Source organism: Tinamus guttatus, unplaced genomic scaffold, assembly GCF_059628265.1.
Source record: "Tinamus guttatus ecotype Peru unplaced genomic scaffold, ASM5962826v1 Tinamus_guttatus_pri_ptg000150l, whole genome shotgun sequence".
In the NCBI taxonomy this organism is placed as follows: Eukaryota; Metazoa; Chordata; class Aves; order Tinamiformes; family Tinamidae; genus Tinamus; species Tinamus guttatus.
The window spans coordinates 10541269-10559880 of record NW_028288684.1 but is presented as its reverse complement, the minus strand read 5'-3'; the positions used below and the strand labels follow the sequence as shown (position 1 = coordinate 10559880).

At 44.6% G+C, this 18612-nt stretch overlaps 1 protein-coding gene across 2 annotated transcripts in view; it reads right to left on the bottom strand.

Annotated features, from left to right (window-relative positions):
- Window positions 1-3938: 3938 nt before the first annotated feature.
- Window positions 3939-18612, bottom strand: part of RDX (radixin) — a 35438-nt gene continuing 20764 nt past the window's right edge. Inside the window, exons 10-13 of one of the 2 annotated variants that reach the window (XM_088522256.1) lie at window positions 15968-16128; window positions 15078-15170; window positions 14001-14243; window positions 3939-4168 (exon numbers count right to left, since the gene is read on the bottom strand). In XM_088522256.1, coding sequence (XP_088378382.1) covers window positions 4121-4168; window positions 14001-14243; window positions 15078-15170; window positions 15968-16128 — 545 coding nt within the window. In that variant the 3' untranslated portion in view covers window positions 3939-4120. Of the gene's footprint in view, window positions 4169-12704; window positions 13048-14000; window positions 14244-15077; window positions 15171-15967; window positions 16129-18612 lie in introns of those variants that run through there. The other variant, XM_010223353.2, reaches the window with a different exon arrangement.

Genomic DNA, 18612 nt, shown 5'->3' with positions numbered 1-18612 from the left:
GAGGCAGCCTATGAGCTCAATAAGGCTCCAAATGGCTCCAGATCCCAGGATTTCTGGAGCCGCTGAGGGCAGGACTGCAGTTCAGCTCCAGAGCAGGGAGTGCCCATTGCTTATGGGGCCAACGAGGCTGCAAGGAAAATAAGTGTGAGCACCCAAGGACACATTTTTCCAAGCAGCCAAGCAACTGCGATGTGGGGCTTACTGGGAGCTCAGCTGGCCCGGAGTCAGTAACCTCCATGGAAGTTTTTTTTTTTCTTCCCCTGTATGAACTTGTCAGGAGCAGCAGGTAGCGAGGAAGGAAATTAAATGCCACTATTAATTTACATGAGCCAGGTGAAGCACAAGCAAGAGGAGCACTCAGGATGAGACGCTAGAGCCAGATAAGCACCGGCCGGCAGGTCCCTGCGGCCCCAGGGTCACGTTACAGCAATCCCGAGGTGCAGTCACCGCCGCCAGAGCCGCTGTGTATCCACCGACCTGCTGCCTCGCGGGGAGGCACCTGAACGGGTGAACCTGCTCCAGGCTCGGGACAGCGACACGGGCCCGGGGCCAAAGCGCTGGGCGACGGTTCCTTTTCTTCAGCCCGTACCAAGCTTTTAGGCACACAAACCCTGGTCTAATCGGTATTTTGCTAACTTCAAAAGTAGAACCAATCTGCAGGAGAACTGAGCCAAAGCAGCCCCTGTCAGATTTATGGTGTGTGTTTTCCTGGCTCCTAACTCTGCTCCCACTGTCTTTGAAAACCATTGCAAGTCCTCCTGCTGCTCGGACAGGTGCCATCACCCATGTGTCCACAGATTGACCATGACATCCAAGCTGCGAGGGCTTGGCCACGGTCAGATCTGGAGGATGGGCAGAGGTACCTCCAGCTGCAATGAGCCCCAGCCATTTGCCAGGTTTCGGAGTAGCTCTTCCTGCATGTTTTCCCACTGGCAGGGCCCATTCTACCTTCCTTCTCTCACTGCTGTCTTTGCCTCATCCCTAGAGGAGGGTGGTGGTGTCACCACGTTGGTGACCAGGTTGGCTCTTGGCTTCTGGGGCCAGGTGATCTTTGCAGGTCAGAGCACACTGTTTCTTTACATGTTCTGAAAATGTGTTTTTCACAGAGTAAAAAATACGCTTTTCACAAAATAGCAGCACAGACTCACAGAATGGTTGAGGTTGGAAGGGACCTCTAAAGATCATCTAGTCCAAGCCCCCTGCTCCAGCAGGGACACCTAGAGAGGGTGACACAAAGTGACATCCAGGCAGGTTTTGAAGGTCTTTCTTCAGAGGAGACTCCACAACCTCTCTGGACAGCCTGTTCCAGGGCTCTGTCACCCTCACAGGAAAGAAGTTCTTCCTCACATGGAGATGGAACTTCCTGTGTTTTGACTTGCACCCGTTATCCCTCATTCTGTCACCGGCCACCACAAAGAAGAGCCTGGCCCCATCCTCCCTACATTCTCCCCTCAGGTACTTGAACATGTTGATCACATCTCCTCTCAGTCTTGTCTCCTCCAGGCTAATCAGCTCCATCTCGCTTAGTCTTTCCTCATACGATAGATGCTCCAGTCCCTTCATCATCTTTGTGGCCCTACACTGTACCCTCTCTAGAAGCTCCACGTCCCTCTTGTCCTGGGGAGCCCAGAACTGCACCCAGTACTCCAGGTGCGGCCTCACCAGAGCTGAGTAGAGGGGCAGGATCCCCTCCCTCAACCTGCTGGCAACGCTCCTCCTGATGCAGTCAGGATCCCATTGGCCTTCTTGGCTGTAAGGGCACATTGCTGCCTCATGGTTAACTTGTTGTCGGCCAGGACTCCCAAATCCCAGTCTGCGGAGCTGCTTTCCAGCAGGTCAACCCCTAATCTGTCCTGGTGCCTGGGGTTATTCCTCCCCATTTGCAGGATCCTGCACTCGTCCTTGTTGAACCTCATAAGGTTCTTCTCTGCCCAACTTTCCATCCTGTCTAGGTTCCCCCTGAATGGCAGCACAGCCCTTCCAGTTTGGGACTGAACACAGGGAAGAGGCGATCCCTGGAGGATCAGGAGATCCTGCTGCCCTGACCAAGCCGTAGAAGCTCCTGCTGCGCAAGGGCAATAGGCTGCTGCCGGCGCCACGTTCAGCCGTCTGGTTCTTGACCAGGAAGAGCCGACACTGTGAGGGCTGGCAAAAAAAATGGCAGCGGGAGAGCCTGCCCAGAGAGCCTTGTGTTAACCATGACCACGTCTCTGCGCTTGGCTTGTCATGGTCATTGTGTCTCAGCAGAGACCAAGGCCAAGCGGTTGCTTCAATGGAAGGAAATGAGCGCCCCTTGGCTCCTAGCACTGATGACATGATTCAATTAACGCTCAAACTTTCTGTCTACAGGGCAGGCTTGGTTGGCATCAGCTACAGTTTCAGAGCTGCTTTGGAGAGAGGAAAATGTCAGCCTGGTAAAAATGGAAAGTATTAGCGAGCCACATGGTGCAAGGAAATTGGATTGTTACCACGCTCCAAACATGGATCGGGCTCTTAATGACACTGTCTTGTTCACTCCACCCTCTTCTTTTGACATTTAAGACTAATTTGGTGGGATATCATCACTGCTGCCTGGCTCTGGAGGGCGGAGAGGAGCACACGAAGGCATCGTTCAGTAATTCACCAGCACGCAGCAAGCACAGAAAGCAAAACAGCGCTGGAACTTCAGTCACATAATCAGGGAAACAGGGAAAAAAATGCGTAGGTTTATGCTATTATCCTCCCCGTGTAGTGCCATGAAGCAGTGAGTCAGCAGCGTGCTGAAATGCAGGGGAATCAGGAGCAGCTGCCTCATCTCTGAGCTGGTCCCTGGTCCCCGTCCTCATCCTGGCGGCCTCAGAGCGGCTCCAAGTGCAGAGAAACTCCCCGATCCACCCCAAGACTGGGAGCAAAGCTGAGATCTGGGGACCGACCAACCTCTGCTATGGCCTCCATGGAAAAAATCTTTATTTTTCAGCCATGGGGCTTTGCAAAACCAAACACGCTCCAGCTGCCTCCGCTGCCGCCCCGCAGCCCGAGCACCGCAGAGCTCCTGTGCTGAGAGCAGAGTCAGAACCGCCGTGGGCAACATCACAGCAAATAACATCCCTGGTTACACTTGGCAGCTGCGCTGAAGATGCTCTTGCGTGAAAGTGCCCCATTACCCTTCACAGGTTGAAACCTGAAGTAAACAGCTCCTTAGCGAAGGCTGCGTCAGGCTCCAGGCGCTGAAGAAACAAATAAGCCTGGAGAGAGCAGGGATGCTGCGATGAGCATCCCCAAAACCCCTGCGGGCGCAGGGAAAGAGCAGCTTTTCCTAAGGGAAACACAATCCCCAGCGCGGCGCTGGGTGAGCAGCTCATGAGCCTGGGTTTGGTACCACCGCGGGAATTACAACACTCCGAGAAATGAAGGAAAATGGTGCAGTCTAACGATGGGAAATGCTGGCTCGTCAAATGAACAGTGATTCTCTGGATTAACGTTAAAACCGATTTATTCAGGCTTTTGTGCTTGGCACAGTTCTGTATACACAGGATGCACATCCTAATAGCATACAAAAAGCCAAGAGGCAATGGCTTCTTACACTGCAAATATATATACAGACATATTAAATCGGTGCTTTTACATAGAAAAACTATCTGATATCATTCATATATCATCAAGGCTATTAGAAATTGTATATAAAACCAATAAAACTTGGAAAGTAAGTGTCCTTATTTCTTCTAACCCAGACTGGATATAGCCCAGACTGGCTTCTTATACAACAGCAGCTTTGGTCAAAGCCTCAAAGATCCCCAGAGCCTCAAAGATCCCCAAACATTTTGGAGGATCACGTCCCTGTTCACACTAATACATCGCATCACACGCTTTAAACGAAAACCAGGAATTCCTGGTCTCGGGGGGCAAACAACAGCTTAAACAGTTCTAAAAGTTAATTTTCTTCTGGGAAAAGACAACAAAGAAAAGCTTTAGAGAGACCACGAGAGAACTGAACATTAATGAAAAGGAATTTTCTAACAGCACTTGAGTCCAGAAAGCTCTTGATGGACCAAGAGGCGCCTAATTTAAAGCGCTGTAAACTGTCCCGAGCGACAGAAGCACAAGAGCAGGCCTTGGCAGACCCCAGGTCTTCTGCTGATCTTTACCGTGTTTCTATCCTAAGGGCTGCAAGAGATCGTATTTTTGTAACCTGCACAAAAAGACACAGAAAAACCAAGCAGATTTAGCAAAAAAGATACTACACAAACATCATCATTAGAACTGTGAAGCAAAGAGCCATACAAAGAGCCAGCATTAACTCCACGTAGCTAGTTTGAGGTACCAAACTCCTGAACTTACTTTCTGATGGAACAGAAAATGTTTCTAAAATGTTATCAGAGTGAGATAGTGTCAGAAGAGTGATTTAAAAAAATAAGTGATTCTTGGAGCCAAGGGTTGTGCAGCGAGTGAGACCCTGCGTCCCCCTGCGTTTCAGGCATGCTGGAAAGCCAGGTCCCAATCTGTGCAGCAGCCCTTCGACGCCCAAGTCACATTATTTTTTCCACATACCATTAGGGTTTTGATGGCAGATTTTAGCACTGTGAAGTACCTAGAACCTACTTAGGAAAGAGTTTTAAAGGACCCGTTTGCTAATGTGAATTGCCCAAAGCGCCGCCGCGTGCGGCGTAGGGAAGGACGGGTTCAAAGCGCTTGCCAAGGTGGCTGAAACGGGGCGCTCTGTGCACAAACACAGCGAGCAGCGCGCAGGCTGGGAGAACGTTCAACCACAGCCGGGACGGCTTCGGACGGCTCTTCCTTCTAGCCTAGCACAGGTCCTGTTTGCTGTCCGAGCACTTTGCTTGGGGTTTCCCAGTTCACGGCCCGCAGGAGCCCTTTGGAGAAAATATTTAGGGCTCTTGAGGACACTTAATGTACCAGAATCTCTCTCAAACTTACTTCTCTCCAAAAGTTTGAAGTTCTGTGATGGAAATCTTTACAATGAGTCAAAATTTGTTGTTTTCTGTTGTGTTTTCAGAGGGAAGATGCATTTAATTGAAAAAAATACATATTTTCAATTTTGATTTTTGTGGAAATTCTTTGTTGAAATTTCTTTTAAACTGTTCTTCTTTTCAACATTGATTTTCCGAAATATCTCATGTATCGAATATGCAAACAATAGGAATCTGAATTTAAAATACTGATTAGAATGCTAACCTCTCATCTGATAGTTATTAAGAGAAGGTTCATCAGTAAATACTAAGAGATTCAATTTTTATTTAAAAAGAACCAGGAATGAGACCATTTTGTCTTCACACCATGCAACAAACATGGGCCACAAGTTATTGTTTAAACATATGAAATCCCCCATAGCACTTTTTTTTGGATTTACTAGTGCAGCCATAGGTTACAGCACGTAGGAATGTTGCATCAAAGTTTATACAAGATTTGGTTTCCCAATCAGATAATTTTTTTTGGCATGAAAAATCAGTAGGAACTTCCAGGGCTAGAGCATAAGGAAATAAAAGTCAACAGTGATGCTTTTACTCCAAATGACACAACATTTCATGCATTAATTCACATGAATTCTAAATGAAGGACTCAGCACAATTTTGGCTGGGAAAAAAACATTGACAAAATAAAATTCTGACCAGAGATGAACTCTGTTCCCAGAATCAAGCCAGAAATGGGTGATTAAGACTTAGAAATGCTAAAAACACAGAGCTGGTTTCACACATTCCTTAGAGGAATTCCTGGCAGGGAGGGGAGGAGGTTTCTGGCCCTTCCCGTCCAGCCAAGCGAGACCCTCCACCGAAACCAGCAGACGCCTCCTGGCTGCAACACGCGCCCAGAAACAACCGGCTTTTGCAGGAGGATAAAAATACAACACCAGAATAGACATATCCATTTTGATATCAAGGATATCAGGGATAGAACTGAGCCACATACACTCTGCATGCTGCAATGTTTTTTTTGTTTTTAAAATATGACTTTTGCACAGTTAGGAATAGCTTTAAAAAGCTCAATTGCTACTTAACAGTAAACCTGTTCAAGGCCAAAATTTATACAAAAAAGTAAGTAGCAACTTTTTGTGCATCTCATCTTAATGCACTCCTTACAAGACTTGATGTCACACATTCTACTAGAAATGTGTGCTTTGACCATACTATGTGCCTGTATATATACAGATACAAACATATATATATATAAAAGTTCATATATATATATATGAATACAACTATATGTAAAAACAAGCTCAGGTAAATGCAAAGCAAGTTACAGTACATGCCCCTTAGAAAATACTTCCCTTTCATCCATTAGGCTCCACACTGTAAAATCAGTTTTGGCAAATTAGCCATTGGCAAATACAACTTTACAAAGCCCTTCAGGAGGAAAAGAACATTTTTTTCCTTAAATTGATGGAATAAGCCACAATAGAACTAATGAAAGGAAGTATGAATAAATAAAGAGAAAAAGGTGGTATTATGTTCTCCAATGCTCTTTAAATAATCCAGCAAGTGACAGATAAAAAAAAAGAAAGAAAAAAAAAGAAAGAAAGAAAAAGATTGGTGAATTTTAATAAAGCACTTTGCTATCCTAAGTGTAGTTTGAGAAAACAAGGTCTACCCTGCTATATCCAGGCATTTTGCTTTAGCTAACAAACTCAACTGCATTCTTTAGCTGAGTCTTAAGGCTTAAACCTTCTCTTTTCCTCTAGTTGTTCTTAAGGTAGTGCTTGTGCAGCACCTTCCTTGTCTTCATTTGCATCTTCATACTACAAAAAAAAAGTATTCACTTGTATGTACTGATGCTCTAAATCGAAATTATAGATCAGTAGTAAAGGGCATGAGACCCTAGCAAGGAAAAAGCCATCGCTGGGAGAGGTAGGAGGGAAGTGGGGCTGGCTCCAAGAGCTGGAGTCAGCGGTCTGGAAGGGTCACCCGACACCCAGAGAGAATTTTCCCCCTCAGACTCATTACTGCTTTTCAAGGTCGGGATGAGCTGAGGGACGGCAGGGTAACTCCCTAAAGACAGCAGCACAAAAGCCACAGAGGGCTTAGGGTTCTGCCAGAGTGACCTGTAGGAGAGGTTCAGAGCCAGGCAGGAGCCTAAGCTTGAACACCCGGGGAAAACCCCAGCCCTGCCGCATCCTCTCCTTTGGGCATCGCTGCAGCGGGCTGTGCTGAGCTGCAGAGCCCCGGGGTGCCAGGCAGGGCTGCCCGCTCCCACCATCCACCCTCTCCACGGTCCTTGTCCGGCACAGCCGGCCACGCAGGAGGGTGAATTGGGGGATTCTGCTCTCCACGTGCTCCCTCGTACGCACGACCAGGGCCAGGCTGAAGCTCGGGGTAGATCCCTGTGGCTCACGTCTTCCCCAGCTCCCTGCAGGCCTTAGCAGCTTGTTGTCTCATCTCCAGGACACCAGCAATTTCTAACCAACCCAGGCAGCCTCTTCTGTGTGGTGTCACAGACCAGGGGACCATGCATGGTCACACGGAGCCAGAATTAACCCAGATTGCTCCAAGAAGGAGCAGTAATAGTCCTAAATTTCAATCTGAGTTAGTCTGCTTTGTTGAAAACAACAACGTGAGATCCCGAATGCACAGGAAAGAAAGAGAGAGAAGATCCAGTAATTCTGGATTGAAGAAAAACTATAAAGAAGAGGAAGCAGAGGTGTGGATTCTTGATTTAAAGAATGAAAGACTCTTTAATATTGTTTTTAGGTAAATATTTTTTAACATGAACAAGCTTGCTGCCCCTTCTCCAAACCCCTAAACACCGAGCCTGCTCACTCACGTATAATCGAATCTGTATCAGCGATAACCAAGAGGCTGGATCGGCCGCCCGGTGGGTCCTGGATGTCAGCCCCCCAAGTCTGAACTTATTTTGTTGAAGACTGAAGTGCTTCACAGAAGAGTTTTCAGCTCAGATGCAAATGAACCTTTTTCTGGGAATACGATGCAATTACCATATTCATGGCGATCATTCATTAATCAGAAGCACTATTTAAAGACAAGCAAAGCTAGACTATTCCAACTGATCAAGACGATGTCTTTCAAGAAAACTTCTAACGTAGTAGCCAAGCGTTCACATGCTACTGGAAGCTCAGTTTAGCAGAAAGACACAAACATTACAGATTAGGAAGCTGAATATCAGAGTGAAGAAGAAATCAGGTGTTAATGGCAGGTGTGAAAGGCGAGGCCCCAGGCAACGGTAGCAGACTCGGTACGAGATCCTGCAGGATTCTGCAGCCGTGGACACGGAGCCTGTGCTGAGATTGAAAAAAAATCCACAACGCATCTTCCTACCTCTGAACGTGATCTCTTTGCACCTGGTCCATTCACCCAGTGTGGAAGGACACTAACTCTCTTACATGCTCCTTAGGAACAGCCACACCAACCAGGCCTCCTCTTTCGAGGCACATTGCCATTTCCCCTCATTCCTCCTGGGACCTAAACCCACCACTGAGCAGGAGCAACCTGGCAGATGACCTAGGAAAACCAACAAAAGCATCTAGAGGAACCCGGCAATTCCAAACGCTCCAGTCCCCTTTGCTTTGTCTTTCCTTACGCCAGCAGCTACATGGGCACTTTGAATGCGACGGCTTGGGGGCTGGGGACGTGTGTGGTGTGTCACCTTCATCCACATTAAATGAAGTGTCTACATGTGCTACTACTTCAGGCATCTCTGCTCGGGGAAGGGATAAGAAGCCAAGAAAGGCAGGGGCAGTTTCTCCAACTTCGCTGTAAAGGAGCAAATTATCAACTCAGCTCTGAAACAGCAGAGCCCACAAGGGATGGATGGACTCCAGCAGCCACAACAAGAGCCAGGCGGCCCCAGGCAGGAGCCCTGGGCTCAGGCAGGCACGAGAGAAGTCCAGCTCCCTCCCGGGAAGGAGCCATCACGTACTGAACCTATGGCTGCTGCACGGACTCGTGCATGCAGGGTCCTCAGCGTGAGCGAGCGAATGGGCGGAATGAGGGATGGGCAGAATGGGGACACTCGCCCTCTCTAAGCAGTGGAGGCAGAAGATGCTCTGAAGGGCTGGAAATCAGCCCAGGCTCTATGCTGAGCCACTGACAGTTGTGTTTGTGAGGGAATCTTATCCCGTGGTTGAGGTTAATCCCCACGGAGCGGGGGTACGGGATGACTTCCAACACCGATCGGGACCTTTGCAAGAAAGCTCACAGGGCAACTCTCTGCAGAGCGGCTCTTCGTGCAGAGCTCAACTGCCTCATTGCACCGAGGCCACCGCCTTCAGCAAAAACCCTCTGCTCCTGGAAGGAACCTGCTGCCTCAGAGGTGTTTGGGGAAAATGCCTGCACAAGTGTTTTTCCAAAAGGAAGTTTTATTATTTTAACATCCCACCCGCCTTTATTAAAAAGAAAATATACTTGAGATATTTTCAACTTCCACAGAAAAAAGTATTTCATTAAGAGAAAACCTCATTTTTCCTCAGAAATGCACAAACACGTAATGCGAGCAGCAGCCCTAGATAACACATCCAAGAAAAAAGGGCAAAGCACAATAACACTTTCCAAGCTGCTTGGATTTAAACAGGCAGGTATTTCAGCCACAGTCTGGTATCAGTTTTATTCCACTTTTGATAAGCAAAGCAAGAGTGTGCAAGAAACATGTACTTAAACAAGACACAAGCCAGAGAAAAGGCAGGTTTTGCTGCACAGAGAGGACTGTTTCAGAACAGGGAATCTCCTCCCTCGCACCGGGGCAGTCTAAGCGATTACCTCAGCCTGGCCTGCAAAGCCTGGCGCTATTTTCTGCGCTTTCCTCCCTGCCCTCAGCACAGGTAAAGGGGCCCCTGCCAAGGACTCACTGCCGCCGTCAAGCCCCATGTTCTGCACCTCACACGCAACCTCGCTGAGGAACGAGACCCTGGAAGCCAACACCTCAGCTCCCAGAGGAAGGAGGAAAACTCAGCTTGCACCCTGGGAACACCAAGTGCACGTGTTCCAACTCATCCTGGGCAATGCTGCCTTGTGCAGTAACGCAGGAAGGGGTTTGTGTGCATGCACCCGCATGCAAGGCCAAAAAAACACAAGACAGAATGGCACGTGGAGCGAGAGCAGAGCTGATGTATGTGAAGCTGCTTGGCATCAATTTGTACACATATTTATATGGGACTGTTCCTGCCACCTTTGAGTGCACTAGATAAGAAGCTTTTTTTCCCCACCTATTATATAAAATGAGAACATTGTCCACTATAATGTGTAATGTCAGCAAGTTAAACAAATGCCAAGGTCTCTCAATGTTTAAGCTAAGCCCGTGAGCTGTTGAATTGAATTTCACTTATCCTGAGGCCGTGCAATGTGTAGGCAGTGATTGAAAGTTCTTTCATTACCCCTGCAGCTCTTATGTGGCCAAATTACCCTGTTCTCAGGAGAGCCAATTTGCTCGGATGATTCATATCCTGTTTTGAATTGGCAATCACCAGTGCTTCCTCCCAACTGTATGTGGTAATTTCTTAAGTATTATTCTCAAGGGATATAATATTTTTTTCCCTTAATTTATTTCATTTTGACCACAGCATGAAACAAAGACTGATGATCAAGAGTGGTTCATAGCTCTGGAAAAAAAAAAAAAAGGCTATTGCAATGCATTGAGCAGATCTGCTAGGGAAAAAAGTGCATTAAATAACAACAATGGACCTCAGACAAATTAACTGTATCTCTTTATTGTTAACCAATGAATGTTATCCAAAATAGTAGATGCAATTGTAGCTTAATTGTACAACAACAAAACATGATGCTAAAGGAAAAAAGCATGTGGAAAATTACTTCACCAAGTAATCATTAAATGTATTCTTAGTATTTCTGCACCAGTAACTGTTCCCAACTGCTGGTGACAGCAGCTATTACCACTTTGTTCACTGTGGAAATCCATATTACAAATGGTTGTTCCTGGTTGTTTAGGAAAAAAAAAAAAAATCACACAGCTTTATAAATGGATCTAATCCACTTAGTCCTACTCTATATACGGTAGATTTATGAACAGCAAACCTCACTGGTATTTCCCCCCAGCACTGAAACTGATGCATCAGTGGGACTGCACACTTTCCAGGAAAAACTACAGCTCCCTGGAAGGCCAGGATTTCCCCGGCTCTGACCAGCTGTTCCAATACCTCAGGAATTTCCTCATGCTTTGGGTTGAGGCCTGTGCAACAAAATGTTCTTGCAACATCTTCAAGGGGAAGCAGCAGCCCCCAGCAGGCAGCATGGGGAAGCGTGTGCACCCACCTGCACATCAGCGTGCAAGGGTAACCAGGTATGTATAGCCCCACAAACCAAAAATATATTAATGTATCTTTATTTTATTTTCATGATGTCACCCCACATAGCCAACCGCTAACTCCGGGAGAACAAAAAAAAAAAAAAAAAAAAAAAAAAGGAAAGAAAGTTGGACTGTTCATAAGAAATTTAAACCTGTTGTGCATGAAAAAAATGCTTAATAAAATGGCAAATTTTAATAGATAAGTGTAAATTTATGAGTGCATAATATCAAACAGAAGAGAGCTGAACCATCCTCAGAGAAAGCAGGGCTCTTCCCTTACAGATATTTACCAGGGTACTGGTAGGAAGGAATAATCGCAGTTCATATTAACTGCAACGTTATTTCCCAAAATTCAATTTCTAAGCTGGGTCCTGAAAAAACAAAAACAAAACAAAAACCCCCACAAACAAACAGAAAACAAAAAAAAAAGTCTTGTTTTCAAGACGGGAAGTACTTAATAGCAATGATCTGACATGAGATTAGGACCTTTGCTTCCCTGTGAGCTGAAGCTACAAATCCTACACAATACTTTTCCCTCCACTCATGTGAACTTCCATTTGGTAGCTGGAAGCCCTGGACAAGCTCCCGCTTCCCCCTTCCACCTCCTCCCAGCAGACAGGGCACTGGGGACAGCTTTAACACACACAAGGTGCTCTCACAATTCAAACCCAACCAAAAGGCAGTTCAACGGTATTCAGCGCTCTAAATCCACGAGGAGGAAGGACCCCTAGAGCTTTGTGGGATCACTGTGCAGCGATCATCAATTTAAACAGCTTTTTCATGGTGTTTGAAGGACCGGTCATCATGTATATAGAAGTGAGGTAGGATACTGTCCCCTCCCTGGGACTGATGTTTTCATATGCTCCCTTGCCAGAAAGGTCCAGGTTTCCCCGCTGCAAACACAACAATTGCAAGCAAACAGCATACAGAGCTCCGCATTTCTTTGCTGCTTTTGAACATTTTGTGCATCTAAAAATAATGAGCTATGGAGAGCAATATTCCCAAAGCCGCCGGCAGCCGCGCTGCCCGCAGGGAGCGTTCCAAGGCGCCGGCACCGCCTGGAAGCACCGCCTGCCATCCGGACCTTTGTGAACAGGCAGGCAAAGAAAACCATCAATGATGACGGGACATGAAACACCAAGGAATTTCACGGGCGAGAGGCAAACAAAATACACACAAACACTAAGAGTCAGTAATAGCAAATTCTTAATCGTGTGGCTACATTGTACAATGTAAATTCAAACTTCATCATACCACAGTAGTACCTATTCATTAGGTTCAGCTTCATTACTCTATGTCTTAATGGTTCAGTAACACATACACTTGTCAGTCATTATATACTTCACACCAGTTGTCAAAAGAAAAAAAAAAAAAAAAAAAGAAACAATGAAAATGAAAACATAATAAGAGGGAAAAAAAATTGCCATCATTCTCCTCACCCTCCCCCCCCAGGAAGCCAGGGATGACAGACTGCCTTGTTGCTGAAAGGCTTCCCCAAATTTTGCTTTCAAGCATCGCAGTCAAATGGGTATTAAGTGCTTTGGCAAAGAGGGGTGCAATCCATCCAGCCAAAAGGCCTGCTTTTTTCTCTGTTGGTGGTTCAGCTTTACGAGGAACATATATGCAAAATAACAGCTCTCACATTGCTTCAAACTCATCAATACGTTGTTTTGTATTGCCTTGTCGGATTTGTCGAAGAGTCTTGTACTTATCACGGCCTGCTTTAACATTCTCAGCATGAAGGACATCATTTTGTGTTTTCTTGGTTTCATCTCTGGCTTGAGCCAACTCAGAACTTAATGCCTGTTGAATAAAATATTTGTATTTTAAGTGTTTTGACTACTCTTTCTGTGAATCTGGAATTTCTGATAACTTCTGTCCTGCAGCTTGGATAGGGATGCCACCATATGAAAAGCTTTTTGTGCTGTTCAGCAACCCAAACGAGCTGCCTGTGCTACAGCTATGAGGTCTCCCACAGCGACCGCAGAGGGGAGGGACGAGGCTGCAGAATTTCCTTTTGGAAGTGCTGACACCAAGGTATGAGAAAGGCCCCGTGCCCTCGTGCCAAGGGCAGCAGGACAGAGCAGAACGGCAGCCTCTGCCTGCCTAAGAACACATCACACTCCTCTCTGCTTCTGCTCAGCAACTGGCAGTGCAGAAGAGATGCACACCTTGCACGTGCACACTCACCACCACAATAGTGCTGACAAAAAAGTGACATTCCATTCCTTTCATTTCTTTCCCAACACAGGATCACAGAAAAGGCTACCACTAACAGCTAGATTGTCACACTGAGTGGTAAGGCTCTTGGGGGACATAATCTGTTTCCTGGAAGTAAGATTCACCCTAAACGGGTATCTTTATATTTTTGCGAAGTCTGCAAATAACTACAAACAAACCCAAATCCTATTAAACAATCATCTGTTTATACTATAAAAGACAGTTCGCTATTTAAAAAGGAGGGCATTTTGTTTTAACTTTCAGGATCCTGGGCATTATGGAATTACCAGAAATGTTTATTGACCAATGTGACAACATATTAATACTTTTTAATCTATAAAGTATAATTTATGTTTCTAATTTGGTTTGCTCCTTGCACAGCATGAAATATATCAGTTGGTAAATTAGTAGCACATCTAGTAAGCGATAAGAAAGCTGTTGCCTTGATATACTACAATTTTACTGAGATTTTTGACAAATAATAAAAGAAAAACTAAAGTCTCAACTATGTTGATAAAACTGTAAGTCTTCATTACCTGTAGCTGTTTCTTAACACGTTCGTTTTTCTGCGTTTCCGTTACCCGTTCTTCCTCACTCCTGTGGTTCATGACACCATCAGAAGACAGTTCTGCACTGGCCTCAGCGTTGTTCTCATCATGTTCATCATGTTCATTCTCTGTTGGAGGAATAACTGGCGGAGGAGGAGGTGGAGGAGGAGCAGACATGACTGATTTCAGTTCTTCTTTGGTCTTTTCCAAGTCCTCCTGTGCTGCAAAAGCCTAAACGCAATAAACAACATTCAGCATCTTAGAGTTGGTGCACAGACAGAGAATTTGAAGGGAGTATTTGAGATGTTTTAGATGCAAGGAAACTATAAAAGGCTATAAATAAAGCAGAATTAGATTAGAGGCTGAGAATTGTTGGACAGAAATACACAGCAAAATGCCTATGAGCATAAGAACAGATCTACCAGCTCTCCACCTAGAGCAGCTGTTTCCAGCAGTAGCCAAGAATGACAACGAAATACAGGAATGGGTGATTGTTTGCAACTTCTCCATCTTCCAGAGATTTAAGAATCAGGTACTTTCTGAACCAAAGGTAATATTTTTTGGTTTAACATCTAACCAGAACTTTTTATTTGAATTTCTTCGATCGTTTCTTGTATCCATGGGAAGAATTGCTATTCATACAGTTAACTACAGTTTCCGTAAAGAAATGTCATACTGCTTTTAGCAATCATGTCTAGTTTTATTTGATGCCCCTAATTCCTGGTTATCTCTTCACTAACACTCACGAGTTTATGCATCTTTATCGTATCCCCCGAGGTGTTTATTTTCCAGCACAAAGCTCCAATCTATTTCATCACTCTACACGCAGAGCCATTTTAGATCTGACCGTACCTTTGTGATGAGAATTTTTTCCCCTTTACATCAATTTATTATTTAGAAACAAATTACATAGAAATATGGTATCAGAAGACTGTGGGATGAAAATATCTAAGAAAGGTTTCCCTGAAGTCTAAGGGAGTAAGATTCATACTCATGGAATTCCAATGGTATTGGAATTCCCTTAACTTCTTTGAGTTTGGACTTCATACAACATGAGCTCATTACTTTGTGCTGCCATTCTGAGGCTTCCTCTTCTTTCTTTTTCTTGGCCTCCTCTAGAAGTGCAATCTTGGCAGTGAATTCAGCAAGTTCTGCTGCCTGAAACAGAAGATGAGGTAAAAAGATTAATTTGTTGCCATTTTGGCTCTGCAGTAGAAGAGCGCCAAACCCTTTGCTGTGATCTGAGTTTGAAAGTGTCAGCTATCTATCATTTCTGCTCATCAACACTTGGATCTGTTTCAGTTTAACACAGCACTAACAACTCCACCAATATGCTGATGATTCTGGACCACAAGCTCAGTACTGTAAGACCGCATCCTGCCTTCAGGATGTCACACTGAGGTTGCAGAAGACCAAAAGCTGTTCTGTAGTCAAGAAATTCTCTCCTGGACAGTTATGGTGCCACTCTCAGCAGGTGCAAATCTTGAGTTAAAATTGGCTTAGCACAGAATGCAAAAAAACACTAAATGTGTAGGAACTTGGAGGGGAATGGGAAAAAAAAAAAATCACTGTAACAGTCACCAAATCCCTCCTGCTCCAAATGCACCTTCAAGCTTCCGAACGGAATTGCTTCAGTAGAAAAGAGGCTTCCCAGTGGACTGCAGAAGGAAGCCTCTCATTCTTGACTGGACAAACTTTGACCTCACCAGAAGAACTTAACAGATGAGGTCAGCCTGAAATGTCTCCATCATTGTTTCTTACACATCAGGTGGGCTTTGTTGTTTTTGTAGGTTTTTTGTAGTGGAAAATGCAATGTTTTCTAATAAAGCACCACAACCATCTTTAACAGATGAGCCATCACTTTTCATCTACCAAAACAAATGTAACCATACCCCAAAAGCGGTATTTCAACTCTATTTTTCATTTTGTTTCAAAACAAGGTTAAAGCTTCCTACTAGTTGCTCCTGGTTCTTCATTTGATCAGCTGCCTGCTTGGCTAGAGCAGCTTTAGCTTCCTCAGCTGCTCGACGCTCCCTTTCCAGGCGCTCTGCTTCCTCCTTTGCTCTCTTTCTTTCTTGATCCAGTTCCAGAGCTCTTCTAGTCTGCTCTTCTAGCTCTGCCCAAAGGAAAAATTGCAAACAAGATATCACTGCTCAAGTCCTATATAACACAGAAATTACATCTATGACATGCTCAAAGTAATGCGACCTAGAAAACTGACCAAGATGCACAAGGCTAGCTCAGGTTAGCCTGACTGAAGTCAAAAAGGGCTGCTGAGCATGTGGCCTGAAGCTACAGCCCTCCATGACATTTTTCTTTCCTCCTCCTCTAAGACATACTTCAGATATTCCTCATCTCACCTGGAGGGTGACTGATGGCCTAGTATTTCAGGAAACAATCACTACAACAAAAAATATGTATACGTATATACACATGCATATACACCCTCTCAGGGCATATAAAATCTTCTAAGAAGTCAGTCATGCTCTCTCTTGGTTAAGAAGTCAAAAACTCCTACACTGTACTAAAGTGTCTGCCAAAAGGCACTTCAATATGGTATAAAGGGGGTGCGAAAGGCAACCTATTCTTCAGAAGTGTCCCCAGCAAAACGAGCCGAGACCCACTGCAAAGTTCAGAAACTTTCAGCAGAAAGCAGCTGTTTAAAGAGCAATAAGGAGGATAACTTGAGATAAAGAGAGGGATAAGAGTTGTCTAGCTGGTCTGCCTAGCAAAATACTGCAATCCACAGCACAGAAGTCAAATTAAAATAGGAAAACAAAACAAAGACAATAATCCACTAGTAAGGTAAGATTTGACTGGGCAAAACACAACGACACCTGTGGAAGCGAAGTGTAGGGGCACACATGAGAAGCAGAGCGCCCTATGGATCAGGCTTGGCCTTGTTCTCTGACTATGTAAATGAGCAACACAATTAAAAATCAATTTATTCACTGTATTTTAAAGTGTTAGACGAGGTAAAGATTCTCAAGTTCTCCCGTTTACTTGCATTATTTTTGGTAATCCAAATTTGAAGGAAGAAAGCAGGGGCCCATCATTACAGGTATGAGAACTTAATTTTACCAGTACTGCATTTCTACAAGTAAAATATCTAAGTATTTAAAATTCTATTTAAACATAGAAAAAAAACCTTCTCAAAGATGGAGAACACATTTTTTTTGTCATCTGCAAAGCACAGATAGCATAAATAAAAAAAATGATTTATATGTGAACAATAGAAGACTACAACATGGGAACGTATCATTCATATATTATCAATTATATAGTCTAATTTTTGACATAAGAGCTACTGTTGGGAATTGGCTACGAGAGCATGGACATGAGTATGGATCCACTGACTTTGGTTCAGGCCTGCAACTGAGCAAGCAGGGGCTTCTGGGAGATTAGGCCTCAGGAGAGAAGTGCTGAGGACGTGCTGGTAAGGCAAGGACACTCTGTCCTTGGCGAGTTTCGTAAACAACTTTGAGGGGATAAGGCAGGAAGAATGAAGAAGCTGCTTGCTTATCGACCGTAATCTGGGCTGGCCAGACTGAAGTTATCTTTCTAATAAACAATCAAATACCGTTAGCAACCAATCACCGACTGACATGTTGGCATGCTCAAACTGTAACTGTATAAATGTGCGCTGTCTCGGGCAATAAAGCGAATACTGCTTATCACTCATATTGAGATGTCTACTAAAAAAAAATGAGATGAACATCTGTTTTCTTTCCATTTTGTTAATTTCCTTGATGCCTTCGTATTTTGCTTTCCTTTAGAACAAATTTCTTAGACTACTTTGATGTTAACTTCCAAGAGGCAGTCTTAAGCAGGACCTTCATTGAAGTCATTTACCTTTAGAAAAAAACACTTGGTGAAATATAGATATACTCGGAACAAGGTCAAAAAAAGAGCAAAGCACAGCTACTAGTTGTGTTGCCATTAAAAAAAAACACACACAGACACTTAATAACACTAAACTAAAATATAATTTCTGTTCATGTCTCCAAAATTAATTTCTATGGCATAGTTAACAGCATCCTATTCCCTAATTTGTAGAAATGCTTCAACATCATCCTATTCCCTAATTTGTAGAAATGCTTCATTTGGAACACCACCCTCAAGGTCAAGGAGCTTTGGAGATGGTGATAATTTAAGTTCCTCAACATCTCTGCATGTTTAGTTACTTAAACACTTCCACAAAAGGGCTTGAGCTGCCTGCCTTCCTCCCCACAGAGGGGTCTGCATTCATTTATTCAGACAAATTTGTTTGGCCCAAAGAAGTAAGTTATTTCAAAACAGGAAACCCATTCACCAGATATAAGAAACCCAAAACACACTAACCCACAGAAGGAAAATGCTTTAATCTTTTCTCAGAGAATCTCTAACATACCAAGATTTCAAGCAAGGGTTGGAAGTTGCAGAGAAGTGCGTGTTAAAGTCTCTTTTCCACTATCTGACAAAGTATTGCCCAAGTTCAAGTTAAAGCCATGATTCAGTGATTCATGGTGATTCAGTGTTGCTTCCAGAAAAGGCACCTGTGTTTCAGCTTCCCTGGGCCAGGGCTGGGGAAGCAGAGCCTTCCCAACACTCAGCCTGACCT